The sequence below is a fragment of the Drosophila ficusphila genome, unplaced genomic scaffold (genome assembly GCF_018152265.1).
Source record: "Drosophila ficusphila isolate 14025-0441.05 unplaced genomic scaffold, ASM1815226v1 contig_414, whole genome shotgun sequence".
NCBI lineage: Eukaryota > Metazoa > Arthropoda > Insecta > Diptera > Drosophilidae > Drosophila > Drosophila ficusphila.
This window is the reverse complement of record NW_025064328.1, coordinates 15,457,017-15,484,705: the sequence shown is the minus strand read 5'-3', so window position 1 is coordinate 15,484,705 and position 27,689 is coordinate 15,457,017. Positions and strand designations below refer to the sequence as shown.

The following is a 27,689-nucleotide window of genomic DNA, read 5'->3' as shown; positions in this document are numbered from 1 at the left end:
TCCGGATCCGGATCCTTCGGCTCTTTTGACCAGGGAACTGTGCCGCCGCTTCGCCGAGTTTTCAGATACGTTTCGGCTGGCGAAAGGGAAAGTTCGAATTGCGGAATTGCGGAACTGCGGGCGCCAGGAAATCCCTCGCTTTTCCGGCGGTTTTCGCGAGTTTTCTGCGGGCTGAGTGCTAACGCACTTTTGGTACGTGTTTATCCGCCGTATTTGCGGATATACGTGTGTTTGTGTGGCTAAATATTTGCCCAGTGTTAACGAGTTGTGCGACAACGGTCAACTGCCATTTCTGTTTACTCAAAGCGCACTTGCGGTTATTTCTGCATACTTTTTGGCGCCACCTGCTAAAATACAGGTTGGAAAAGCCTAATTGCCTACATGTCCAAATCGTTTATGTGGCATGGAAACTTTATGCCAACTGACGGCTACATGGATTCCTACTCAGGCCCGAATGCGAGGGGTAAAAGGTCAATGCTAATTGACACTGACATGGAAAATAAGTTCGCAATGTCCCGATAATTGGAAATTCAATTAAGTTCCTGTGTACAGTTCGATCGTTGGCAAAATGTCGGAATAATAAACAGTAGCTAGGTTGCCATTTTTGGAGTTTCAGAGAGTTTTGCTTTTAAAAGAGAAGTTTATTTATATGCATATAATTGAACTGGAATAAAACTCATTCATTAATTAATTAATTTTATTTTGAATTTGTTTTCCTTTTTGTAATAGTTCTTACTCTTAGTTTGTAATGTTAAAGTGTTGAGTTTTATCCTAATACTTCTATACCAGCACTTCAAAGCTCAAAAAATGTTCTCGAAATGAAAGTGATTTATTCTGCTAGTAATAGTGGCTTGCTCGTTTTCCATGAAAACCCCTTTAGAAATCCTAACAAGCTTCCTTCTGCCAAAAGACTGCTGGCCGTGAGGGCAGCATCTTGCACCGCTTAAATATTAATTGAGCCCCCGTTCGAATAGCGTATTATGAGCGGAGAATGAGGCGAGTGACACGCGCCGTGCCGGGTCAGTGTCAGGCCCTGCTCATCAGCCTCATTATCGCCGTGTGCGCCGCATTAATAATTCAGGCCGAGCAAATCGGCGGTGCGAAAGCTCAGCCGAGACGCGAACCACACGAGGTGAATTCGCGGGAGGGCGACAACGGTGCGTATTAACTCCGAATTACTGGGAGCAGTGACTCGGAAAAGCGGTTGCGCAGGGTAATTTGTGAAATGCACTTTCCGCAGGCAATGCAACCGCAGGCCAGCGAGTGGCACGCAGTGTGTTCCACGTGCGCTGGAACCCCAACGAGAAGTTCATCGTGGAGAGCCGCGAAAATCCGGCGATTAACTCCTCCAAGCTGGCCCCCCATCCGCGGCTGAAGGTGTCCAAGAACACCAAGCTCACCCTCAGCCCCAAGCTGTACCTCTGCCACGACAAGCACTCGGAGCTGTGCCACAACAAGACCCAGCAGTTCCGCCAGCGCATCGTGCAGACCTTCGAGAAGGCCATGATCGAGTCGGTCAACGAGTCGCAGGCGAACCACTACAACGTGGACTACAAGCCGGTCTTCGGGGACAGCTTCGAGGAGCAGTACTACCCCTCCACCTGCCTCGTCATGGAGGCCGGGGTGCGGGTCCTGCGCCGCAAGGACGAGCCCTTCAACAAGCTGCCCTTCGGCAGGCTCTTTCCGCGCCAGAAGCTCTTCCGCAACATCAAGGACATCAAGACCTGTGCGATCGTCTCCAGTGCGGGCTCCCTGGCAGGTTCCAAGCTGGGAAGATTTATTGGTATGATACCAACGATTGCAGCAAGAAATATTTTATTACGTTTCAGATTATCCGATCTTCACGTTGTTGTTTATTTTATTCAATAAATTTCTTTAAAATTGTACTAATCCAAAGCTTATAAGTTTTATAAATATTTAGTATCCCCCCCAAAGAAGTGCAATATTTATTACAAAATATTCCCATTATATGCGCTTTTTGTCGCTGTGCAACTGCAGTGAAGGCAGCAAGCCACCTGAATGCAAAATGAGTCGGAAGAGGCCGCTCGCGAGCGATTTGATTTACCCGTCTACTCTAATTCTGTTTATTTTCTGGTTTTTTCTGGCCGATTCGCCGTGCTCCCAGACACGCACGACATTGTGATGAGATTCAATCATGCGCCAACGCAAGGACACGAGGTGGATGTTGGCAGCAAAACCACAATCCGTGTGGTGAATTCGCAAGTAGGCTAGAACGCAGAACGCAGTTCCGCACTCCCGATTGCAGCTTGCACTTCCCCCTCCCCTCTGCTCTCCTCGCCCCGCAGGTGGTCACCAAGCCCGAGTTCGACTTCACCCACGCCCCCATCTTCCGGAACGTAACGATCGCCGCCTGGGATCCCGGCAAGTACAACGGCACCCTAGAGGACTGGCTCACCAGCGCCGACTACGATCTGTTCACCAACTACGAGATCTACAGGCGGCGGTACCCCAAGTCGCGGGCCTTCCTCATCGATCCCCACTCGGTGTGGCGGCTGTGGCAGAGCCTCCAAATGTTTGCCGGAAACCGTCCAATTAGCCGGAACCCACCCAGTTCCGGGTTCATCGGTGAGTTTGAAACAGTAAATAAACAGTCAATGTTCATATATTCGTATTCCTGCCATAGGAAAGAAACTAAAATTTATATAAAATCAATAAAACAAAAACATTAAATTTCCAATAAATGGGTTTGCTGAAAATTGTCCATAACTTTTCTAATTTTAATCAGATTTCGAAGTGGCATACCTCTAAATATTTCTGTTTCAATTCTCTAACAGACTGCATCATTAGAAAACTCTTTATTTTTTGGCCGACACATCCCAACAAACAATTCGGACATAAATTATGACTTATTTCAGAAATTATTTCGTATTCCCTGCCGCGCCTTAAATAATTTCCATTTCAAATATTTCATGTTTAAATGGTTTCATTACTGTTTAAATGCCTTCTCACAACCATTTTCAGGACTGGCGCTGCTCCTGCCGCACTGTCCCCAGGTGGACTTCGTGGAGTACGTGCCCTCCACCCGACTCAACGGCCGCTGTCACTACTACAGCAAGGAGGTGGGTCCGGGCCAGAAATTCAATTATCCGGCATCGTCGGCGCTTGTTCCCCAATCAGCGACTGACTGACTTTCTTTATTCCCAGATGAACTCCGCCTGCACATTCGGCTCCTGGCATCCGCTGGCCGCCGAGAAGCTGATGGCCCTGGACATGAACATGGCCGAGGACGACGACATGTCGGTCTTCCAGTTCGGCATCCTGCGGATCCGCAGGCCGGACAAGCTGCTCTGTGGCTTCAACTTCTTTGGCTACTGAGCGAATGTGGAATTCGGTGACGGCTCGAAGGCGGAAGCGGCAGCGACAATCCAGGTGCATTTAATCAAGCGGTTTTCATCGAGTGCAATAAACAATTCAACTTTGCAATGAATATTAACTGAAGTGCTCTGGCGCGGCTCGAGTAGCGGAGTCTGTGTCCCGAGTGGATTCAGTTGCCTTTTGATTGCCTTTCTTGGCCGGGGAACAAAGCCGCACAGAATTATGACTGTCCTCGTGGACCCGTGTTTTCCTTTGCCATTAAATGCCATAACTGTTTGTCTACACGAGCGACCTGAGTGCAATAAGTATTATTGTTGTTCCTCCAGCCCCAAGGATCTTGGGCGTGGCCGAGAGGAAGAGGAAGAGGGCGAGGGGGTGAGGGGGTGAGGGAGGGGAAGGAAAGTACTCATTAATACGTGATGCGGCAGGCCGAACGTGCGACGACTCCGAAAGAGCGGAGACAACAGCAGAAAGTCAGAATTATGATGGCACTTTTGGTTGTTCTCCGCTGGCGTGGCGGGAGTTAAACGCTGCGTATACGCAATTAAATAATATATAGCCAAAATAAATATTGGGATTCCATTGAACCAGGAACAGGACACAAACGAAAGTTATGGCCGAAGGCACGCCCAGCATCTCCAAAGAAAGCAAAATCGAATTCAATTTTAAGTTTCAAGTAGAAAATAAAAAACAAAAAGCAAGAAGGTTTCTTGAACTCTTTGGCCCACCTGCCCCTTGATTATTCCACTCGTCGGGAGTTTGCTCTTTTGCATTGCAAAAGCCAGCCGGAAAGTTCATCTAACTTGCGCTCGGAATAACAAAACAAGAGAAGTGCAGGCCAAATTTTTGATTTAAATTTCCATTTAAGATTTTTATTTGGCAAATGCAAATAGCCAGACGACTCACGTGTTTATGTTTCCCTCCGGCGAATCTTTGTATTTTCAATTGTGCAGCACCTCGGGCCAAAAAGTGGCCGTTGCCCGTTGGCCAATGGCCACTGGCATTCTGGCCGCCGATGTTTTGACATTTTTACAAGCTCTTCACCTTTTTGTTTTGCCTTTCTGCCGAAAGCTCTGCGCGCAGGCGCGTTCGTTGCCCTCGTGTGAACGTGTTTGCAATGCTGATAAATCAGCAGCTCGAAATTATTAATTTTATAGCTGAAAGTCATAAAGCGATGGCTGCGCGTGTGCAAGACGACTCTATGGTAATAGGGCATTTATTACTGATGGGTGGCTTTATCTGTTACCTGATCCGTAGGAGAGTTAAGTATTTGGATACATTTTTAGTCAAAAAAAGAGTTTTTCCTGCTGAGTTAAGTAATGCAAATGAATAATAGACTGGAAGATAAATCCAAATAGTGCCTGTCAGTACCAGCCCTGCTTTTTACATACTTTTCTATATTCTATAATGCATTCATTGTATATTTTGCTAAAGAAAATGATGCGATTCGCTCATCAACAAATCAGTTTGCTCGGATTATTTTGAATTTTCAACTATAATTTTCATTTTGAAACATAGTTTAATAAAAAAACCTTAGTTTAATTATCTAAAAAAAATGTATTTTTAGCAGTGTGTCACATCTTGTTTCTACTTCCCCTAGGAAAACTCCTCCACATCGACGCCCCTAGTTGGGATCCAACTTTTATGTAGCATGCAAATTAAAAAATGTAGCTTTTATTGGATTTTTATCGACTGCTGAATGACGGGCTCGGCCGACCGAGAGGGTCACTAGTGACATGGACATGGACGTGGACATGGACATCTGTTTTGAGCATCGGAATTGTTCTGAATCGGCATACCCCTTCCCTCCCTGGAGCGTCCCCCTGAAATGTCAATTTAGGTTGACTCCAATGTTCTGCTAATTGAAATCAAATGCCTGTCCATCCATCTATCTATCGTATCTGGGAAATTTTGGATGCAGGGCCCGATGAGCCACAACAATGAGTCACTGCCAAAATTTAATAAAATAAACTTCTGCTTTCTTCGCTTGGTTTATTCATTTGCGTTGCACGTTTGCTTAGCCTCAGATGGCTGTGGTCTGCTTTTGTTTTTAATAAATTTCAATTTCGGGTAATAGCATTACTCAAGGGGATTCCGAGAAACGCAGGAATAGTCAGTCGTGCGCCGAACGAAAATATGAAACATAACTTATGCACTTCTGTGGTTTGCCTTCGATAAAAGGGTTTAACCAGAAGTGGGCTTGGGCGTGTGGACACTTGGGTGATGCATCTGGGCGTGTCCTACGACCACAACACGTAGCGGATTCGGCCAAGATCCAGACAAAAGATGGCTGGCAAAAACAGCAAACAGCCTGCAAAGAGTCAAGGTCGACAGATAACTTATTTGCTTTGCGATATCTTTGAGTCTTGAAGTTGATGCCATTAATTACAAGGGCGGGGCAGAATCTTTCCAATAAGTTCTTATTAGTACTTCTAGGTACTTGTTAAGACTGAGCAGTTAAGACAATGCAGATGTATCCCAATAAAGCCCAGGTGCATATCTAATATACAGAATTCAATGCTTAATACACGCATCGAACAAAGACACCGCTTGAAGGATTTCTTTTTGTGAGCCAAAAAGGAGTGGCCCCATCAATCAGTGCGCTCGGCCGAACAATCAGTCAATCACACTTCCTGCTCGCCATTGAATTCCTCTTTTGTATCTAAAATCCTTAGTTTATTCGTTTGTGCGACAGCCATATCAAAATATTTAATTGCGGCACAAAAGAAGACGTTACACTTGATTCGAAGGGGTCTCCAGTCCGAGGAGCAGGTGGGCCTTTGGAGAAGGGGCGGGAGGCGGTAGGCGGGAGGACGGCATTCCAGCACGTTTGAGTGCGTATAAATCAAAATATAAGAACAATATAACGCGAAATTAAGCATCGCGGCGAGGGAAGCCGCGGCAGAATGAATCGCAGCGGAGGACGGCGTGCATTTCAAGTGATTCAGCTTGAGCTTAAGGTCCAAGAACCAGAGCAAGTGCAGATAAAGTCCTACGCAATAATACTGCCTCCGATGGCTCAATACCAGTCACCGATCGAGACACTATCGATAAGGCCTAACTCCGCATGAATCATCATTTCAAGAAGCCGAGATCTGTGCGTAACACTCCCGTTATCCGAACGAGGAAGACCCCAGATCCCACGAAAAACCCCGCGGAAAGGGGGGTGCTGACAGGGAAGGACGCCGGCGTCAAACTTAACACCAAGTGAGTCGCGTTTCGGATCCGATCGGAACGGTATCGGGTCGCCTTGCCGCCGGCCATATAAAAGAATCTAAGCTGAGCGGTTCAAGCCTCAGTCTAGCACAAAAAACGCACTCGAACTTGCAGTTACGGCAGCTTGCTGCAGCAAGGCAAATCTAGAAATCGCATAGTATAGTTAAGCAAATTAGCAAGTGTTAAACAAATTAATTTGTGCTTCCGCCGCGTGAGAAGCTTTCCGCTATCGCGAGTGAGAAAACTCGAGACAGAGAGAGAGAGAGAGAGCTGCGCCCCCAAGTGAATCATCAGTGGATCTAACAGATAGCCAAAAGCTCGCTAACATCTAGCTTACAGTGCGTGCTAACAGTGAGCTAAAGGTGAGTCCTAGCGGGAAGTTAACATGTTTCTGGGGTCCAACACAATGAATTTCTTACTAGACTACGCTGGTTACTATTGATTCATACTACGCACAAATATTTCTAACAGACATGTAAGGATTATATTAGCTAACAGCTAGCTAACTGCCAGCGAAAGCCCAGCTAAATGTCCTAGCAGAAAAAAAAGCTTTTCCCTTATCCTGTTGCTCAGCAATCACATAAAAAAGAGCGAAGGGCAAGGGGCGTCTAACTACTGTATTTTCAACCACCAAAACTAGGATTCCTGTTCGCCTATGTGAGCGTGTTTTTACGGCTGTTCGCGTGACTCGTAAATTAGAGGCTAACACACACACATGACCTGGCCATTAGACACACACACACACAGACGTAGGCCCAGTACAAAAACAAGAAGTAGGGGTAGAACGAAGTCGACGACGCGAACATTATTTAGCTGCCACCACAAAGGCAGAAAGCTGAAAACAGAGGCAGAAAGCCAGACGAGTCGCAAACGGAACTTGCTGTGAATCGGTCGCTATCGCACCTCTCGGAACAAGTCGGTCTTAGCAGAAACTATGGATAAGTGCATATAGCCAGATCGTAAATGTGGATAATAGCCAATCGTAGCAAATTCCCCTTCGAGTGAGAGAGACTTTCGCCTTGATTCGTTCGCCAGCTCCTTATCTAACTACTGAGATCTAATCGCAATCGGTCGCAGATAATAGCTGATAAAGTTTCGAGCAAACCGGGCGAGAACTTAAAGAAAACAAAAGTCGTTTTGTGCAATATTTGCCGAAGGTACACGGGTAACCGCTTGATTATTTCACAAATTGGTTCATGCAAATTCTGTTTGCTCAATTCACCCGGTCGCCTTTCGTCTGCCGTATGGTAAGTGGATCCAGTGACTCATCTCCGCCGGGGAGTTCCACTTTCTCGGCGGGGCATCATCGGCCGAGAGCGATCTGCTGCCGCACTTTGCCTCTGACATTGCGGCCTGATCATAGACGGGGCCTAAACAATCATCACGTAGCCGCTTTGTAACATTGCGGTGCATGAATACGTATAATTATTGATACATCAGATACTTCATTTGTCGCTTGCCAAACGACTATCACAGCCTGACCGTGACGTGATTGAGTTTTAGAAATAGTTTTTTCGTACTCAAAGTCAGAGTCGCACAGTCTATTCAAATAAATATAAACCATATTCATATGCAATTAGCATTATCTGTCTAATCTGTATGACAATTTGTGTATAGTATTATATGTTCTGCTTGGTTGGCGCCAAAGTTCAAAGGCAGGAGTCAATGCGATTTCGGTTGTGTTTCGATGAGCTCCGTGGAAAAGTTCATTTCACTTCGGGCGAAGGCAACAAACCTTTATGCCTGCGATTGAGGCGGGGGCATGGTCTAAAAATACCATAAATAGTTGTCATTAAAGGCAGAAGATGCCCATAAATATTTCATTGTTCCGACGGCAGGGCAGAAACTGCATCGCACAGCGGGCGACGACGACAAGTCAACTTGTCCAATGCCATAACAGAAGAATAATATATTTCCAGATCCCAGAACAGATGGGGAAGTTGGGGGCTCCGGAGGGGCAGTGACAGCGGGCCAGATGCACTTGGTCCATGAATAAGTGGCATAAAACTGCATCGGATTTGTCTTGTCAGCCGCGCTTTGTTCTGCCAAGTTCTGCCAGTTCCATAAAGCGAATCAGGAATTGTCGTTGAGGCAAAAAGTAGCTATTATCTGGCTGTCGGATTTGCTGTTCGCTTTTCGCTTTTTAGCCGCCTGCCCATCTGGGCCCTTCGGCTTCGGCTGGTAAACAATTGTTCCAGTCGATTGCTGGATTTGCGCTTAGGCAGCAATTTGCCCCACGTGTCTCTACAAACTGAGTCACCGAAAATCGCACTCAATTGAAATTAATGGGATAGCACGGACGTAGGCTAGAACTGTTTATTGATTCCCAGAAGAAGACTCCCAGCGATGATTAGCATATTAGCACTTTTCGCCGGAGAACGGTGTTAATCAGTTGGCATGGAAAGTAAATATGTTTGCTCATGCACTCTACGGATTTTATTAACCAAACACAGAGCTATAGTATTTTTGCACTTTTAATTCTTGAAAATATTCCAAATGGAACCATAAATAACACTCCTTTTTTTTTAATATTTATTTCGTGACCTGATAGGTTTGTTTTGATTTTTGACCTAATTTATTGTCACACTTCTGTAATAATTATCAGTTGTTTTTATTCATCTCTATTGGTTTAAATATTTTACTTATGACTCGTGGTGTATGAGTAAAAACTATTATTATTTTATCTGTTCGGATTGCAGTGGCAATCCTGACTTTGTTTTTTCCTTTTTTTTTAAAAAAAGAATTCTTATGGAATTTTGTAAAATCATTAATAATATGTAAAATATCTGAAAGTGTCTAACAAATCAAATGGTCCCACACACTTTCCATTTGTGTTTGTCTATTAACACACCTCAGCCGCAATAAAATTTGATTATCATTTTTTAACTTATAAGCTTACGCATTACTCATACGCTCATTCAGAAACCGCTTGGCCACGGGGAATCCAAACCGCAGATTCATTCATAAAGTTTACCTTTCTGCGAGGCAGAGCGGAAATTCAGTTGAAATCGAGTGCGAATTTCAAGAAACAAAAGCTGTTAAGTTGTAACCGTTTGCGGAAGGGAGAAGGAAGTATGCTAAACTTCAAGATAAACTGTCAACTGCCACCGAATGTGAGTGTTTTTTTTGTGGCCACAGCGGCTGCTGGTGCCTCTGTTCGCTGGACCCGGTGGCGTATGACACATGAGCGGATGATTCCAAGAAACCGCATTACTCATACGCCCCCCTGAAGGGGAGAAGCGGGGCGGGGAAGGGACAACTTCGATTATTGGCAACAGGTTTCGGCAACGCAATCTCCACACAGCGTTTGGCATCTCCTCTGTTAAGGCGCCGAAGCTTTTCCCCTTTTTAATTGCCGAAAGCTCGAATGCGATCGGTTCGATTCTGCCGATGGACAGTGGAGCATGTGAATTAGAAAAAATTAGTAAAGTGAGTTGCTATATCTTAAAATAACCCACAAAAAACCTCATTCTTTTAGGTTAAAGCTATACTAAATACTGTATTTAAATAAAATATTTCGTTCAGAAGATGTGGCTCTTCGAATTTGCATATTTTTTTGTTTCTGGATGATCACGCATCTTTTATTAATTGGCCCACTGTGCTCCGTCGCTGCCTCGGTCGGCGTCGCTGCCAACGCCTCTGCCAGCGGCGGCAGTCGTCGTCGTGCGCCAGCGAGCGCTGAAGATCAGTTGAATTTTGCGCGCTGTCCAGGGCGGATGTGTTTAGCGGTAAACAGTAGAAGTAACGTTAACGTACCAATCGAAGTTCGAGTCACAAGTCCAATAACACTAACTTAGTTAAATTGACCGATTCCGAAAGAGAACATATCCGAAAAGTGATCCGATTCAGTTTTGAGTTTTGTTTTTGAACGCGGAAACGGGCCAAGATGGAAGTGCCAGCGAACAATTAGTGCAGCCAGACATAAAGACACTCGCTCATCGCGCGGAGAGAAGCAGAAACAAAAGGACTGCGGCTATAAATTATAAGCAACGACAACACATCCACAGCGGAATACGCAGCGACGACAGCAACAACAAAAAAAAAAAACAGCAGCGGGAAAAAGGGAAAACGTATGTGCCCGAGAGCTAATTAATTAATTTGTAAGTGTTGCAAGCGCAGGAGGGGACAAAGGCGGCAATAGTGGTTCATTGATCTGAAACTGCATCCCACTCGGGGTTAATTGAAAGGTCAAGAAGCGGGCCAACTGATAAATCAGCCCATTAATAATCGGGCCCGTCGAGCACTCCACTTTCGAGGTGAACTTGAACGGCGCTCCGAATTGGGAACTGGGATATTACCACATACATATTTCCACTTGCTCAACTCTGCGATATGACTGCTCGTATCACTAAGGTCAAGTTCTAGTAACACTTGGACACACGGGGAAGTCCGACTCATAGCCGAAAGTATTTGTTTGCTAATGCAACATAGCCCCGCCCGATCGCCATCATATCTTATCGCTCACGGGGCGCAGGTATTGGGGAAAAAGTGAGCTGATAAGGCTAACAATGCCAAAAAGCTATGGCAATTCGGTGTTGTTTTGGGCGATACTCTCGAATAGACGTCAGTGGAGCGGGAGCTTGGCGAAACTGGTCGGAATCTAAATTTACTCATTATCATAACGTATTGGAAACGGGCTTTGCCAACCAACAGATTGACTCACTCCTGTTTCTTCGGAGAATTTCGATTCGGCGAAGATGGGACTAACCGGCTAACCGGTTCGCTTTATCAGCAGTGGTAAAAGCCCTGTTTATGACCCAGTTGAGAACATCGAGCACACACCCAGACGTGTGCTACATGTCGTATACGTAACGCAACCATTATGATAAAAGAAGCAGGGCAAACTTTCGCGCTGAATGCAACTTCGCATCGATTGCTTTGACCCGAGCACTCCAAACTCGCTTTTATTGATCTAACATTCGAGCGAAATGCGTTCATCGTTATGACAACCCCCAGTAGCCAGTAGCTCCGCCTTCCCCTTCAACCCATCAACCCATCAGCCGGGTTAACCACTCGGCGCTAACCTTAAACTGTCAGCCAGCCGACCTTCAACCCGGGCTAAACATTTGCCCAAAAGAGAAAATGGAAATTGTTTATGGTATTTGCTTAGCAGAAATTATTGTAATCAGATAACACCGGGGCAATGGGGTGTGCGTATTCGGGTATTCATTATACCAGAATATTTGCATGTTCATTTGGCTGGATCTAGCGGCTAATTGCCGCGCATAAAAAGACTGTTAAAAGTGTCCGCCCAGCAATCCCCAGCGATTAGTCAGCAACAACAACAACAGAGTGGTTTAAGTGTTCGGTGTCCGCTGGTAGATATAAAATATATTATATATTTGCAGAAGAGCCTGCCACTCGCCGTATACTTGATACGACTTATCGCGCTTTTGAGCCAGTCATTTCTGCTGATGTCAGAGGAGCAGTTGCCTGGGAGCAGTCAGCATAAGTGCAAGGCACAGCGAAATAAACAACATCTCCATAAACACCGAGATTTGTTTACCCGATTCTGGCACTTGTCTCGCGCCCTAGGTCAACACCATCCATATCTGCTCTATCTAATGTGGAGCACACCTATAGGTGCTGGCTATTCTTAGCACACCAAATATCTGAATATCAACAACAGGCCCCGCAATCCTTTACGGTTATTGCCGACTTGGTATTTACCAGTCTAAAATTAAATTCTAATTGGAGTCTAAACTTACACAAAGCCGTTTATGACGTCCGAGACAGCCAGACAGCAGACCACATGACTTTCTATATCTCGGCCGATCAAAATATCAGGCCCAGGACAGCTGGCTATCGGGGGGCTCAACGAATCTGGAATACTCTCCTCGGGAATAAGGGGATAAGATATGGTTCTGCAAATATTTGCCTCCGATAAGGGGATGTTCTTGCAGTTTTATGTGCCAGTTAGCTGGGCTCTCATGACAAAAAGCCATGTTTTGCACTACAAAGGGTATTCCAAGGGAGAGGGTGAGGGAGGTTTTGGCCAACTTAAGGGCCACTACTGGAGTTGTACTATTTTTTACTACGACTCCCCGCAAGAGCCCCGATTCTTGGCCACTTCCGTTTGCCGTTCCGCCTGCCACACAGAATGTGTGCCACATTCAACCTGTTGGAAAGTGGGAGTGGCAGGCTGCCCGCGATTTCCGTTCGCCCTTTGCACTTGTACTTGGCCTGCTGCTCTATTCCCTGGCTGCTTTATTAGCCCGACCGCTTTATGAAATATTAATTGACCTTTCTCCACCTTGCCTTTGCAGTGATACGTATACAAAGTTCAAAGTGCTACCAGCAAGTGGAACTACATGACAATTAGACGAACAGCGGGAGGCGCCAACAGCAGAAGCAGCAAAAGCAGCAGAAACAGCAAAACCAGCCACAAGATGACAAACTGCCAAAGTTCAGTGTTCGTAGTCGTAGGCACCCTGTTAGCCATTCTGGCCGCGGCTCAAACGGCACCCGTTTCCACCACCACACAGGCAGAGGTGAGTACATGATTAAGTTATTAGCAAACAAAAAGAAATCGAGTTAATAGTTCCCAGTAAATTGCTAAATCGAATCAACGTTCTCCGGTTCATCTATAATTTATATAAAATTCATATAAAATGTTCCCCGCGCTGTGCACAAAATATAAAGCATGCAATCGCAAAAAACAGATAATAACATCTGTATTGAGTATTCAAAGGGAGCTGGGGAATCAGCATTTAAACAGGAAAGGAATATCTTACAAGTGAATCAGAATCAAAATAAGTTTGTTGCACTTGAGGTGACAGTCAATTGCATGATATAGACGCTTTGTCTGCTGCTCCTCGCCCGATTTACACAGTATATAGTTTATATGGCCGCCCTGGAGATTTACTTCCGATTTGCATGACGGGCGTGCCAGGCGCTCAGAGTTCCGAGCAACCTGCTTTTGGAAATTACACTTAATTCAGCACTAGCTGTACATCCAGTACGTGTATCTGTGGAAACATACGAGTATAGGCTATTCCGTATTCACGAATGTGTCTGTGCAACAGGCTGATCGCAACGCGCATCGCATGTCAACGGAATTTTTATTCCACTCACACACTCGGTTTCGGCCCGGCTCAGAGGTTCTGGCCTTAGCCTTAGTCGGATGGCTAAAAAGTGCATGCCCGCCGCCTAATTGCAGTCTGATTATCGCTATCGTTATCGCTCGTGACATTGGCCGGCGGAAAACGTGGCTTTCCACCAGGAAAACTCGCACGCCATCGACTGTCCACCTAATCGATTCAAATGTTTTCCCTTTACCTGAAATAATTCCACTGCAATGGAAAATTGTAATAACAATAATAAACATTGTGTGCTTAGGAGGGAGACCACTCACGTGAGACCACTGATTATCATTATTGCGACCTCAGACATTTATGGAATTTCCCCTGCTTAATTTCTTGTTTGCAGAGCCATTTCTTTACATTCCCAGAGCAGATTGAAAAACATTTGGCATGTAGCGTAACCTCCTGCTCAAGTACTTATCTATGGCACATAGCACTTACTCTATTATTAATTTCTTAAAAATCAATAAAAGAAATTATAATACTGACACCGCCATCTAATTTTAGAAATGATTCGGAAATGCTTTGTCATATCGGAAAACCCCAGAAAAGACTTCTTAACCAATCACTGTCATTACTTATCTGCTTGCATTAGGAATTGCATTAAATTTTTGCCACTAATAATTGGTAATAAAACCGCCACACAAACATTTGTCTTTTAAAATGTATAGCGCGGTTTGAAATGTTGAAAACAAAACATTTAAGATAAGTACAGATAGTTTTTGTCCCACGGAAAAAGTCATCAAAAGCCATTATCTACAGGCAATAAAAATAAATTATTAAGCGATGTACCACAAAAAATGATAACAAAAATTCCCATAAATTATAGCTTGCCATTAATTGAATTATTCCTGCCCGCGAGCAACTCGATTTCCACGCTTTCAATTTATAAATATTTATCTCCGGTTAATTGCTTGTCATGATCGCTGTTAGCCGAATGTAATTTCCATTTACGAATTCAACAAATGCTGGACCATCGGCACGTTTGCACTTGGAGCTATCTACCCGAAGCTAATCACGTTTACTTGCCGCAGACTTGCATAAATTAGTGGGGAAAGGGGGAGGCGGGAGGCGGGCCCAGAACTTCCTGATTAGCCATTTACGATCGGCCGGCTCTCGCAGGTGATATATCCCCCATATGCGAATCGATTTGCTGTGATTCTGGGCACCAGCACGCATTAGCGCGTGCTTAACATTGTTTTTTTTCGGTTTTATTTATGTTTTACGTAACTCGGCGACTTCTAATTGGTATGTTGGCCGCGTTGCCTATAACTTGGCTCGTTGTCGCTGGCCAGTCGCCCCAAAAGCAGCTAAGGCGACAGTCGACCGACGTGTTCGTCTCTCCAATGTCAGGTTCTTTGTTCCCCGATCCCCAGCGCTTTCCAATAAATCTCCCCGCGAATGCAAATCGTGCAGACCACCGATGGAGCGAGGAGGAAATCGTGATTGGATAGATTCCTCCCCGATAAAAGTGCATTTCTTTAATGCGCGTCAATTAATAACCACAAATCTTGGGTGGGATCCAGTGCGATCAGATCGGAGCAGGAAAACCATATCCATTACCCAGTGAGTCACTTCTACAGTCTGGAAAGCGAGTGCCCGCACAAAATGGAGCTGTCAAGAGGTTAATTACTCGCACCAATGAACGAATGAACGAAATTGAAATGAGCTCAGGCATTCGTCATCGCTGTGGGCGAAAACAGAAAATAAAGTCTCGGGCCGGAGAAACTGGCAAAACTTTCCTGGTCTAATTATAACTTAGCCAAAGCGAGAACAGAGCTGGAAACTCCGGAAAAAAGCATTCGTGCGTCAGGCTAATTCGCTCACTAACTCCAACCGGGAAAGCCAATCAATAGCCACTGCAACTCGTTTGCTTTTCGCCATGTTTGATTGATTTGCCTATGGAGCAGTTGCGTGCGACCTTCGAGAGGTGCCAAACAAAAAGCGCAAACAAAAGGCTGCAACAGCCTTGCCTCTTGGCAAACAAGTGATAGTTTTTGCCGCGCCAACATCCTTTCTCCTTTTCCGACTTCCCTGAGGTCATCCAACAGCGCGTCTTGCCATAAACAAGCGCCTAAAAAGGCCAGGAATGGCGGCAGCAGTGAAATCCTTTTTTGCCCGACTTTGCATGAATAGCGCTTTTTATTGTCCGGTTATCTTAGCATCTTGACGCTTATTTATCGCCATGGGAATTAGCCACTTGGAGGCAAGTCGGCAAAAAACGGAGAGACACCTCGTGTGTGGGGAAATGTCAAATATCTTGTGGGAGTTTCCCTTCTAACCGACCACCCACTAAATGTAAATGTCAAGGAATTTGTCTGGGCTGAGTTATGTGTTTCAAACGTGCACTTCTTCATTAGAACCCGAAAGTTTTTGCTGTGCCACAGCCATTATCTAAGCACTTGCCTTTATGTACAAAACTAACCATAATGCAATTTGCTCGGCTCGAAATTCTTTCATTTGAATTCCTCTCTCTCGTCCTGAATTAAATTGAAATCGTTATACAACTTTAAGCCGCATTTAAGACTGCCGTTGGCCCAGTTTCTGTTTCACTTTTCCTTCGGTTTTGGCGTTGGCTTTCGTTATAGTTTTGAGTTTTCTTTTTCAATCCGCGAAATCGGTTCGTTATAGAAACCCAAAAAGAAATGCCGCCAAATGAGGCGCCTGCGCTGCGATTTTCAGCCGAGGTGCGAGGGGCAGTGATGTAATCGCCGTCGAGTTAAAAAGCATTTAAACAAGTTAAGCCTGTTTGCTAGTTGCCAGCGTGATTGGACAACTGAAACTGCATGCGCAATTGCTGTGGGAAAATCGCAGGGAAAACCTTTGCTATTTGCCTTTAATTGTCGCAGACACTTTCGCTTATGCACGTGCCTGGCAAATATTTGTGCAACTAGGTCTAGGTTTGTTTGCTGGTAATTTGCGGGGAAATATCCCCGGTGAAGCTCAAGAAAGTCAACGACCGAAGTGACCCACTTTCCGAGCGTAAACTAACCACGCACCCCCGAAAAACGCAGGACGAAACCCCAGGAGTTCTCCCACTCCCGCCGGGCAATAAGTTTCCCATCAATTTCAGCCGGGCACGTCGGCAAATGTATACGAAAGTATACACAAAACGATACTTGTTTATAATTTATGCATGTCCTGTTCTTGTTTCGACCGGAAATAAACGGGGCGGGGCCCGCCCTCAGTTTAAACGGACAAAAGTTCATTGACTTTTAAGGAGCTCCTTCGCTTCTTTTCGCCGGACTGCAGAGCTATTTGCCCCTCGAAATCCAATCAGTCGGCCACTGGCAACTTTGCACCTGTGCAAATTGTGTTAAATATTTGAAGGTTGCATTGCGATTGTAGCATACTTGGCGGGGCTCACACCCACAACCACACACTCTTACACACACACGTGCAAGGCAAGTTTGGTTCTAAACTTTTGCTTTGGCCCGCAAAGCCCCGTGGGCCACTTCCTGCAAGTTCAACTCCTTCTGCCAAGTAAACCAGGCAAGCAGGTCATCAAGCTGAGTAGATTTTTTGCTTTGCCAAGTTCCTACCCTTGTTACACAAAGAAAAATAAAGAGGTTCACGCCTGAATAAAATATCTAAAGTGTATATATAAATTAAAGCCTTCCTTTGTTTAGATGTTGGTGTGATTAAAGTTCAACTGGAGAGGGTGAAAAGCGTATTGTTTCCACCCTTTCCTGCTTTTTAAGCTGCAGAACATTTCACGGGGCACCCGTAGTTAATAATACAGCGAAATAAGTGGGGTGCTGGGCGTGGCGAAAGCCATTCTTTGTTGACATTTCTGTTTTGATTGTCCGCCAAACAGCGCAGCGCAGAAAAATGTGTGTCAATGTCCAATAATAAATTGAAGTGCAATTTGAACGCCCTCTGAGTCGTGACCCGACTGCTGGCCTCCACTCCCCGGAGTCCGTGTAATTTCGAGTGATTTGCATGGCCACGGAGCATCTAATCGCATGCAAATGCACAAGTATCTCAGTATACATGTTTTGGGCTTAACAGTCGCAATAGAATCGCAGAACGATGACTCCCGAAAAGCGAGTGTGAAAACGCTGAATTGGTGGACAAACATTTCCGCTTCGGAGCCGACTTCCGTTCGCCTTGTGACGCATTGCCTTGTCGAATGGGACAAATGCGTCAGAAATGACTCAATTATGGACAAGTTGAGTAGGCCTTTGTTTGCCGCCAATGCGGGGCTATCTTATCGATGGGAGATAGCCGAAAGAGCTCTTGTTTGAGGCCCCAAACAATGCATTCGATTGCCGTCAGTCTGTTTGTTCTATGACAGTGCATTACAATCGCAGTCCCAAGAAAACTGGCATAACACCTACCCAGCGGCTCTGGGCAATCAAGGGGTTCGTGCCTCGGCATTGTGCACTGCGAGTAATTATGTTAGTTGCACAAAGAGGCATTCCCGAGGTCGCCGATGACTCACATCGACTGTCAGTCAAAGTGCTCTGGGCCTGGACTCGAGTGGATCTCTGCGGAGATGAGCGACAGATGCCCGCCACTCGAGCCACGCTTTGTTTACAGTTCGTTTACCTTTGGAGAAGAGCCAGCTGATCGCTGGTAAAGAAAACATAAAACAAACCCACCCAGAAAAAGATCACAGAGCCACTGGAAGAGCCCCGAAGACGCGACTCGAATACGTAAGGCGGCAGCGAAATGTTTACTTCCTCGCAGGCGGAAAGAACACAATAAAATTAACAGTCAGCTGGCATTATGCAAGATTCGGCAAATCATTATACAACTATATAATGCTGTGAGTGCGGCGTCATTAAGAATGTGCGACACATAAACGGCTGACGAACCTGATCCACATGCCAAATCGAGTCGATTTCGCCTGCCGAAACGCCAAGCGCATAAACTCTAGCCGCTGTAAGACAATTTGCCGTTGTAATTGGCCAGACAACAAAGTGTACATGGCCGCTGAGCACTAACTGTTAAGATAACCTCGCATTGTTCTCTGCGGCACTGCACTTCCCTGATTCCACTCGATTGCTCAATGCTACAATGTTACAATGTTACAATTCACAACTTACGATTTACAATTTACAATTTACAATTTCCAATCTACAATTTACAATTAGCAATCGCAGCGCTTCCTTAATGCTGGCGATGCTCGTCGGAGATCGATTAAGAGATTTCACACCTCAACCAGTCACGTCTAATGAACATTATACGGGCATGGGTATGGACATGGGCAGGGGTTCGGGTTCGGGTTCGGGAACTACACATCAAGCATACGCAGTGGGGCCCGCCTCCCAGGGGCCTATTTATATAAGTTATAAGCCAGTGTGGCAGTCATAAATTATGCAAGTCAGCTAGAAAGGCAGCGGAGGAGCGGCCAGGACATGCTGCTGCCGGACAATCTGATGGCCATAAATCAAGTTGCCCACGACGGGTGGCGCAGCTCATTGATCTTGGGGAAAAGCTGTCCAACAGTCATTCAACTTTTTTGTTGTTTTTCCTCCTGCTTTCAGATCTACCTCTCCCAGTTCGGATACCTGCCCGCCTCTGCCCGGAATCCCGCGAGCAGTGGCCTCCTCGACCAGGAGACCTGGGTGGGCGCCATCCAGGAGTTCCAGAGCTTCGCCGGCCTGAACATCACCGGCGAGCTGGACGCGGAGACCCTCAAGACGATGTCCCTGCCGCGCTGCGGAGTGCGGGATCGCGTCGGCACTGGCGACAGCCGCTCGAAGCGGTACGCCCTGCAGGGCAGCCGCTGGCGCGTCAAGAACCTCACCTACAAGATCTCCAAGTACCCCAAGCGCCTGAAGCCCGCCGATGTGAACGCCGAGATCGCCCGCGCCTTCGCCGTGTGGTCCGAGGACACCGACCTGACCTTCACCAGGAAGACCTCCGGACCCGTGCACATCGAGATCAAGTGAGTGCTTGCAGAAACAGTAATAAAAACTAAGGTTTAGAAAACTCATATCACATCTGTAGCTCCAGTCAAATTAATTTATACCATTTATAAAGTATTACCATAAACTTTATTTTTGCTTTTCATTCTCATTAACGCTCGTAAAAAGGGATTACCATTTTGTACTTTCCACTTTCCGAATTATTTTAGTATTGTAGTTAGTTTTATAACAGTTCCCTTACTTACCCACCTAATCCTATTTCCCAGATTCGTGGAGAGCGAGCACGGTGATGGCGACGCCTTCGACGGACAAGGCGGCACTCTGGCCCACGCCTTCTTCCCCGTTTTCGGCGGAGACGCCCACTTTGACGATGCGGAGCTGTGGACCATCGGCTCGCCCAGGGGCACCAACCTGTTCCAGGTGGCTGCCCACGAGTTCGGCCACTCCCTGGGTCTCTCCCACTCCGACCAGAGCTCGGCGCTGATGAGCGCCTTCTACCGCGGCTTCGAGCCGGTCTTCAAGCTGGACGAGGACGACAAGGCGGCCATCCAGTCGCTGTACGGCCGGAAGACCAATCAGCTGAAGCCCACCAACGTGTACCCGGCGCCCACACAGAAGCCATTCAGCCCGCCGAAGACGCCACTGGACGACTTCATCTGCAAGGACTCCAAGATAGACACGCTCTTCAACTCGGCGCAGGGCGAGACGTTCGCCTTCAAGGGCGACAAGTACTACAAGCTGACCACCGACTCCGTGGAGGAGGGCTACCCGCAGCTCATCTCCAAGGGCTGGCCGGGATTGCCCGGCAACATCGATGCGGCGTTCACGTACAAGAACGGCAAGACGTACTTCTTCAAGGGCACCCAGTACTGGCGCTACCAGGGCCGCCAGATGGACGGCGTCTACCCGAAGGAGATCAGCGAAGGATTCACCGGCATCCCCGACCACCTGGACGCCGCGATGGTCTGGGGCGGCAACGGCAAGATCTACTTCTTCAAGGGCAGCAAGTTCTGGCGCTTCGACCCGGCCAAGAGGCCCCCGGTGAAGGCCAGCTACCCCAAGCCGATTTCCAACTGGGAGGGAGTGCCCAACAACCTGGACGCTGCTCTGAGGTACACCAATGGGTACACGTACTTCTTCAAGGGCGACAAGTACTACCGGTTCCACGATGCCCGGTTTGCTGTAAGTACAAATAGAAGAGACCACCTAAAAATGTATCCAAAAGTATGCTTCAGAATAAATAGTAAACTCAAGTTGTAGCATACTTTAAATAATCTTTTAGAGCGGTTTGAAACCTCTAGAAACATTTTAATAATGTAATATCCTTAATTCTAACAGGTGGACTCGGCCACGCCCCCCTTTCCCAGACCCACCGCCCACTGGTGGTTCGGCTGCAAGAACACGCCCTCTTCCACAGGTAATTTCGTCGAGGGTTCGGAGAACGAGTTCGAACAGCACTCGATGATCCCGCACGCCGACGATGGTAATGGTGACGACTTCGACGCAGGTGAGTGGGACCGACTCGGCGGTAGTTTTGTTTGAGATCGGAGCGATCGAGTGGATCCACCATCCAGCCATCGAATCCCGAACTCAGAAAGTCAAAAAGATCTCATAGGAAGAAGTCTTGTATGAGTTGTTACTTAGCGAGAAGCAGTTGCGAGTCATGAAACGATAATAATTTTAATTCCTATCTTTATATGGTATGTTTAATTAAGTTAATGTCTGTGTAGTTAAATTCTATTACTCGAGTCGAATGTGTTTGTCTTTATTGCCTATGGAAGAAATACATTTACAATAACTATTGAAAAAACTAATAGAAACTGTGTGTGTCCAATGTCTTTTGCCCACTCTATACATATATATTTCGTATTTATTGTATGATTATTAATTGCTCTTTACTCTTGATTTTGTGGTGTTTTACTTTAGTTTTGTTTCAGTGCTTTCTGGCTGAGCTTTACTCGGCTTAAAACATTTTTATTTCCAGTGTATGTACGTCATATCTAACACCTTCAAAAAAAAAAAAAAAATCAATATAACTAATACCTTATTTTTAATTAACACTTTTTAACAAAGCGATACTAACTCCGAAACTAAACCAACTTGCAAACTTTTCACCTTCTAATATCTGTTTATTCCATTAACCCGACTTATCCCTTCTGTGTGTATTCTTTCTGTGCTTTGGTAACCTAAACTCTATTTTACTAACTAACTCAATTTAGCATACCATGTACAAAAAGTTTTGAGGCTAAGAAACAACTATTAATTAAAACGCGAAAAATAATTTAATATCTTGCTTACAGTTCAATAGACTATAAAAAATTTAAAACAATTATCTGCAGCAACAACAACAGCAACAAAAACTACTGGTCAGTCGGTCTCACTAACTGTGGTCCAAGATCCACTCCACCAGAAACCATCTTCCTAGCTTATAAGCCACGATCCTAGCATGCGCACAATCTAACCAACTAACTAACATGCCAATATGTAGCATCTGCAACTAGTTACTAACTCGCTAACCCCAAGAAAACAAACACTACTTGTTAAACACCACAGGTCCTAAAAATGGAAACCCTTCCCAAAAAAAAAAAAAATGAGAACACCCTTGGTCTAAGTGTAGTTGCGAAGCACTAAGTATTTATCTAGATATGGTACTATTAATATTCGATTTTCCACTCCCCTGAACTAAACTCTTTACCCTGTAGTCGAAAAACTCGATGCGTAACCGTTTCCTTGTTTTGGCACCCTCGGCACAAAATTCCAAATGGCTAAATGGCTGGGTTGAGCCACCCGCACACACCACCCACTACCCCAAACCACCTAGTAAACTCCCCCAAACACTTACTATCGAAAACCCACCCACACCTTAACTGCATGAACAAACCGAAAACGTACTAATCTAGAGCAAACAAGAGATTTACACCTGCATGGTAAGGAAAGTCGGCGGGAATTACAAATACCCCGGTGTATATGTGATCCACACATCCCGTTATGACCCACAATCGGATGTGGATGTATTTGTATGACACTCGCTTAACAATCGCATGCACGTGCCTGGCCCATAATCGTTTAATTTGCATTCGACAAAAGCCCAAAAACCGAACTCCGCAACACGAAATTCGTCATTGTCATCTGTATGTATTTGTGTATGTATATTTCTTGCAGGCTTTAAGAGACGCGGATATAAAAACAAGAACAATTAACCACAGCACACATCCAGAAAACCACGACAACAACCAAGCCGATCCACCAACTCCATTTAAAATCCACCCACACACACAAAGACACATGGCGCAGAAGAATTACAAAGACAATGTGCCGCCCTCATAAAACAAGTAGAATTCTTCCCACTGCTGACCACTGTCTTTCCTCCTCCGCCTTTCTCTTTTTTGTGCCTTGTGTGTCTGTAGTTGTAGTCGCCACGCTGATTCTTCCTGCTCTCCCGTATTATCATCTGGTTCTTAGACTGCTAGATCTTATCGCATTATCGCACTACAGCACATCCCGCCTTCCCCAAAACGCAATTTATGCTCCCCAAAGAACTGTTTTATTTACGCTTTCTGTTCTCTACTTTTGTTTCTTTTAAACGAAACGATATTACTTTTCGGTTGTTATACATCCACCCGATATATAGCACCGCAAGTGCCGAGCCGGGGTATTCTTCCCGGCTGGATGTGGGGCCTAACGAACTCATTGTTCTAGAGGACCGAGTGTTGTAGCCAGTCCCGTTGTAATTTGCCAGCATTAGTGTTTATCCACCGCCCGCTTGAGTGATCTCTGTCTGAGTAAAGTAAACCATCAAATCGAAACACATATTAAACATGCCACGCCCACAAGAACTGCGCCGCCTGCCGAAACGCCAAGCCAAGCCAAATAGAAAGAAACGAGTTTACAGAGTGAAGAGTATGTTCCATCAATTATTTTTATTTTTTGACCCCCCCTATAAGTTACTTAAGTTACATTTATTTATTTTCCCCTTTTAAAACTCCCAGCAATCACGCTTTGAAAACAAACTTATTCCTATAGCTTATATCTAAGACTCTTCTGCACCGAACATTCCTCCCTTAAACAAAACCACTTATAAATAACTAACATGATATTTTAAAATCCCTATTTAGCCGTGGGAGACCACCAGTCGAACGACGAGCCTGCTGTACCAGAAGTTGCCGAGCGAACCGGAAATGGAGCCTTGTCGCAATCGAAACTTACAAGCAGCTCCGCGGTTGGCACTGTGATCACCACCATCCTGATGTGCCTCGTCTCCAAACTTATCGTTAGCTAAAAGAGCCTCTGATCCCAGCGATCTATCTATTGGCAGTGCATTTCGTGAAAATAGGAACAAAGCTAACAACTTGAGTAAAGTTTATGAAATTTTACCGCCAGTTGAAATTCAAATGCGTAACATCATATCGAATACGATGAGAGGAAATCCAAGCAAAATAAAAACAAAAATACAAATTGAAATCGAACAGAATATCAATTGTAAATTGAGCGATCAGCATGTGAAACAGGTGCCTTATCAAATACTTTTGTTGTTGTGTAAATAAAATCAGCCTTAAATATAAAGAAATAGTTTATAACATTCCGCATTCTAACGACAAAACCGATCAGAAGTCATAGCAGAAATTCTTTATGTAGTCAACTGTTTTGGTAATGACAAATTGCGATATTAAATTTAACGAGCCATATGCAATAAATTGGAGAGAACCAAACAGAAGTTAAATACTGAACATTGAACGTACTTTAGTTTAGAAATAATTGTTAATGTGTGCACATGGGACATGAACTTCCGAGTTCCTACAGCCGTGCAACGATTTCGCTACTGTAAATGTTTTAAGTTTTGTGAACGATAATTGACTTGACCACGTATAAACTAATATAAAATCATCAGCGAGTACATATGATTATTATATAAGTGATATTTAAGACAGTCCCTTAAGCGATATTTGTTCGGGTTTAATATTTAAAACCGAAATATTATTTAACTTACGTATTATTATGTGTAATTTTATTTTATATACCATAAATGTACGCTGAAACGAAAGAAACTGAACAAAACGAAAAGAAATAAACTACCAGAAATACCAAAAAAGAAAGATAACTTATTATTTTAGGAGTCGCCTACGACGAGTAATTTGGTAGACAACTTAAGGATCGGGATCGCATTCTAGTTGAGCGTAGAGCTCCTCGAGTCTGTCGTCCTTCTCCGGCGAGGTCCGTAGAACCTCGTTCTTGTCAGCAGTCTGCTTGGCACTCTTGCGTCGTCTGAAGGGACCTGAAAACGGCCAGCCGAAACAGGGTGCTAAGTAAGATACAGGTAAGGACATGAGGCTAGAAATCCCAGGATTCGGGTTTTATCGTACTTTTATCTCTCTTTCGGTTGCCGTCTGGAAGTGGCGAGGTAGGCTTAGCAGCCATCACGGGAACCGGGCTGCCACTATCGGGGATTCCCAAGTAGGCACATTCCGTCTTGATGTCCCGCATTATGTGGACCGCGTTGGATCCTAGTATACAAGATGATGGATTCACGCACGGCTCTAATTTAGCCGTGAAATCGGGAATGAATGAGTCTGCAAATGAAATTGTTTTAAAATTCGTTATTTTCAACGATTCGTTACTAAACTGTCAACCCTAAAAACTGAATAGGAAAAAGTTGATTTGGACATACCTCCCAAATTGTTCTGCATGAGCTGCAAGTTCTTTATAATGGCGCCGTACTCGGCCATCTGGAGCTTGAGCTTCTGTATTTCCTTCTCCTGCTCGGTCATCTTGTTCTTTCGGCGCCTCTTGCCTTTGCCATCACCACTGGAATCTGAGTTGTCACTGTCGCTAATGAGGATCGACTCCACGGGCGGTGGAGTTACGACCTTGCAGTCGGTGTTATCGTCGTCAGCGCTCGGCGAGGAAACCTGGTAGGAGCCCGTGCACTGCACTGTGGGCAAGCCGGCGCGCTTGCGCAGGCGGCGGTAGCGGACTGTGAGTGTGCGACTGTTAAGTGGAGAGTTCACCAACTCCTTGAAAGCCTCTGCGGTCTGGTCAGGCGAGGCGTAGCGCACGAAGGCGTAGCGAGCGCGCTTCTCGCGCTTCAGCACTCCGATATCAACGCGCATGGCGTTGGCAAAGTAGGCCTTGATGGCCGAGGTGGTCATGTTGAAGGGTATGTTGCTCACGTACAGCGAGCAGGGGTCTATGAACTCGGCCTGTTCCTCGTCGGAAAACGGCTTGTGCTCCGCCTGCAGGAATCCGGTGCCAAAACGCACCTTGTTGATTTCCCGAATGGTGGCATCGATGTCGACACCGGCTTTTAGCTTCGCCAGGCAGTAGCGCGGTGCCACGCTGGTGGGCAGCACAACGTCGCGAATATCCTTCGACAAACCGGCCAGCATGGGAGCCGAGATCTCTGGGTCGGGAAAGCGGATGATCAGCACCACGGACTCGGGTGTCTGACCCGACCTGTTTGTCAGCTCGCGCTCCAGGGCCAGAGCCTTTAGGGTGTGCTCGCGACGGTGCTTGGCCACCTCCCGGCGAGACATCTTTGTGGTTTCAGCTGAAGGGAATTAACAATATATGTTACAATTGGGGCTCCAACTCAAATCAGTCAATAACAGCTTACGCTTTTTGTTAATTTCGCTTTTTTCCAGCTCCGCATCGTTCTCGGAAGTCGGCCCCTCCGCTAAAGACTTACACGGAAGCAGTAGGCTCCCGGCAGGAGTCGCCTCGAACAAAAAGGCTTCTAGCGAGGGAGTGCATCCGTTGCCCGTGTAGGGCACCACATGTTTACCCAGATTCAACTGGCTTCCATCGCCCGGCGATGGAACCTTGGGCATATCCCGATCCGCGACGATGTCCATGCGTTTTTGGTCCGGACCGTCGCCGGTTTCCATAGCCGCGCGTTTCGAATCCATTTTGTAAGTAATGTTATCAAAAATATAAATAATAACCGGCCTATCGATTGTGTTCCTAGCTAAAATTGTGGAAAAAACACTATTTTTACTGGATGTGTTTCTAGCAGAGCTTGTGGACTGTAACTGATAAAAACCCCGAGTGTCGAATTGGTGTACAACAGCTGACAAACGGCCGACTGGGGTTCAACAATTCCATTTTAGAATGTATTACTACAATAACAAAAACGGAAATTTTGGAACTTTAAACTGAAAAATTTCAGAAAGAGTTATATTTCGTATACAACTATAGTGTTTCTCTAATTTTCATTTTACTGAAACAATCAGGCAACGTTGGCACTCAGCTGATATTGTTGCCAGACTTTTCGCCCAACTCATAACACCAAAACAAAATGTGTGCGGCTCTTTTGCGATCTATCAAATTGGGTAATTTGAGGCCAATCACGGCGTTATCGCACTACCAGAGTGTACAGTAAGTTTAACTTAAGTTACTTTGAAAGTTATTTTTATAGTTACATTCTTATTTTTTTCAGCACGAGCACTTTACTCTGCAAGTGGCGGAATGTTGGTTCCGGCGAAGTGGAGAGAAAACTTTTGTCCGGCGACAGGCTTCCAGATAACTATAAACTGATCTACCGCGCCCCAATCGAGAGTTATGTGACCTGGACGAAGAATGTTTCTACGGCCACCACTTCTATTTTGGGATTGGTGGCCGCCTATCATTGGGCAACGACCATGAAATTCGTAAATATGGTCCAGAAAATGGACATAGCCATTCTGGTGTCCCAGGAATCTGACCTGTACTACTTCCTAACGGGATTTATTCTAATCAACCTGGCGATACGAACTTTTGTTGCCAAATATCCCTTAAGGATCTACAAGAGTTCGGAAAAGTATGTTTGAAAATGCTTAAACCTATTCAACTTACTTTTTATATCAATCCTAATTTTTTTTAGGTATGTTGCTGTCTATGGCTCCCAGCTGCCTCTCGGAACTGTGAAACACTATTTCGAAAAAGGACAAATAGCTGAATACAAAAATTTTTTAAATCCTTGGAGCCATATTATGTATAAACTCGGGAGCCGCTCCTCGATGCTGCTAGTTGACTACTTCAAGACGCCGTCAGAGTTTCATCAGTTGTTTGAGAGCAAAGAAGCGTTTTAGCTTTTAGTTCATTATTAATTGTTATTTAAATAAATGTTTGTAGAATTACACTTTCTTGAGCAATGTTTTGTAAACAAACGGACAGAGTTACCAGAGTGTGAGCTCCCGGCCAATCA

At 45.4% G+C, this 27,689-nt stretch overlaps 4 protein-coding genes across 13 annotated transcripts; 3 read left to right on the top strand and 1 right to left on the bottom strand.

Moving 5' to 3' along the window:
* The first annotated feature begins 212 nt into the window (after nucleotides 1–212).
* On the top strand, nucleotides 213–3,457 carry LOC108101802 (beta-galactoside alpha-2,6-sialyltransferase 1). The gene is made up of 7 exons (XM_017206279.1): nucleotides 213–463; nucleotides 975–1,157; nucleotides 1,241–1,783; nucleotides 2,126–2,223; nucleotides 2,307–2,586; nucleotides 2,983–3,080; nucleotides 3,166–3,457. The coding sequence occupies exons 1-7, from the start codon at nucleotides 382–384 to the stop codon at nucleotides 3,334–3,336; spliced, it is 1,455 nt and encodes a 484-aa protein (XP_017061768.1). The 5' UTR covers nucleotides 213–381; the 3' UTR covers nucleotides 3,337–3,457.
* Nucleotides 3,458–7,419: 3,962 nt separating this feature from the next.
* Nucleotides 7,420–24,458, top strand: LOC108101866 (matrix metalloproteinase-14). Of its 9 annotated transcripts, XR_001772122.2 has the most exons (7): nucleotides 10,253–10,622; nucleotides 12,819–13,043; nucleotides 19,127–19,530; nucleotides 19,777–20,692; nucleotides 20,849–21,017; nucleotides 23,142–23,410; nucleotides 23,626–23,734. XR_001772122.2 is itself a non-coding variant. In XM_017206399.1 (6 exons), exons 2-6 carry the CDS (start codon nucleotides 12,864–12,866, stop codon nucleotides 23,787–23,789), a joined length of 1,833 nt encoding a protein of 610 aa, XP_017061888.1. In that variant the 5' UTR covers nucleotides 7,420–7,799; nucleotides 12,819–12,863; the 3' UTR covers nucleotides 23,790–24,458. The 9 variants fall into 9 exon arrangements, 8 of the variants coding, with proteins under 8 accessions (XP_017061888.1, XP_017061889.1, XP_017061886.1 ...); XM_017206399.1 differs by lacking the exons at nucleotides 10,253–10,622; nucleotides 23,142–23,410 and adding an exon at nucleotides 7,420–7,799 and having other exon boundaries at nucleotides 23,626–24,458; XM_017206400.2 differs by lacking the exon at nucleotides 23,142–23,410 and having other exon boundaries at nucleotides 20,849–20,927; nucleotides 23,626–24,458.
* Nucleotides 24,459–24,589: 131 nt separating this feature from the next.
* LOC108101868 (protein painting of fourth) lies at nucleotides 24,590–27,445 on the bottom strand. Of its 2 annotated transcripts, XM_017206402.1 has the most exons (5): nucleotides 27,338–27,445; nucleotides 26,121–26,471; nucleotides 25,176–26,054; nucleotides 24,871–25,077; nucleotides 24,590–24,809 (listed from the first exon to the last, which is right to left on the bottom strand). In XM_017206402.1, exons 2-5 carry the CDS (start codon nucleotides 26,410–26,412, stop codon nucleotides 24,655–24,657), a joined length of 1,533 nt encoding a protein of 510 aa, XP_017061891.1. In that variant the 5' UTR covers nucleotides 26,413–26,471; nucleotides 27,338–27,445; the 3' UTR covers nucleotides 24,590–24,654. The 2 variants fall into 2 exon arrangements, with proteins under 2 accessions (XP_017061891.1, XP_017061892.1); XM_017206403.1 differs by lacking the exon at nucleotides 27,338–27,445 and having other exon boundaries at nucleotides 24,590–24,782; nucleotides 26,121–26,540.
* Nucleotides 26,547–27,623, top strand: LOC108101869. Its single transcript, XM_017206405.1, has 3 exons — nucleotides 26,547–26,881; nucleotides 26,943–27,302; nucleotides 27,366–27,623. The coding sequence occupies exons 1-3, from the start codon at nucleotides 26,802–26,804 to the stop codon at nucleotides 27,571–27,573; spliced, it is 648 nt and encodes a 215-aa protein (XP_017061894.1). The 5' UTR covers nucleotides 26,547–26,801; the 3' UTR covers nucleotides 27,574–27,623.
* Nucleotides 27,624–27,689: the final 66 nt, after the last annotated feature.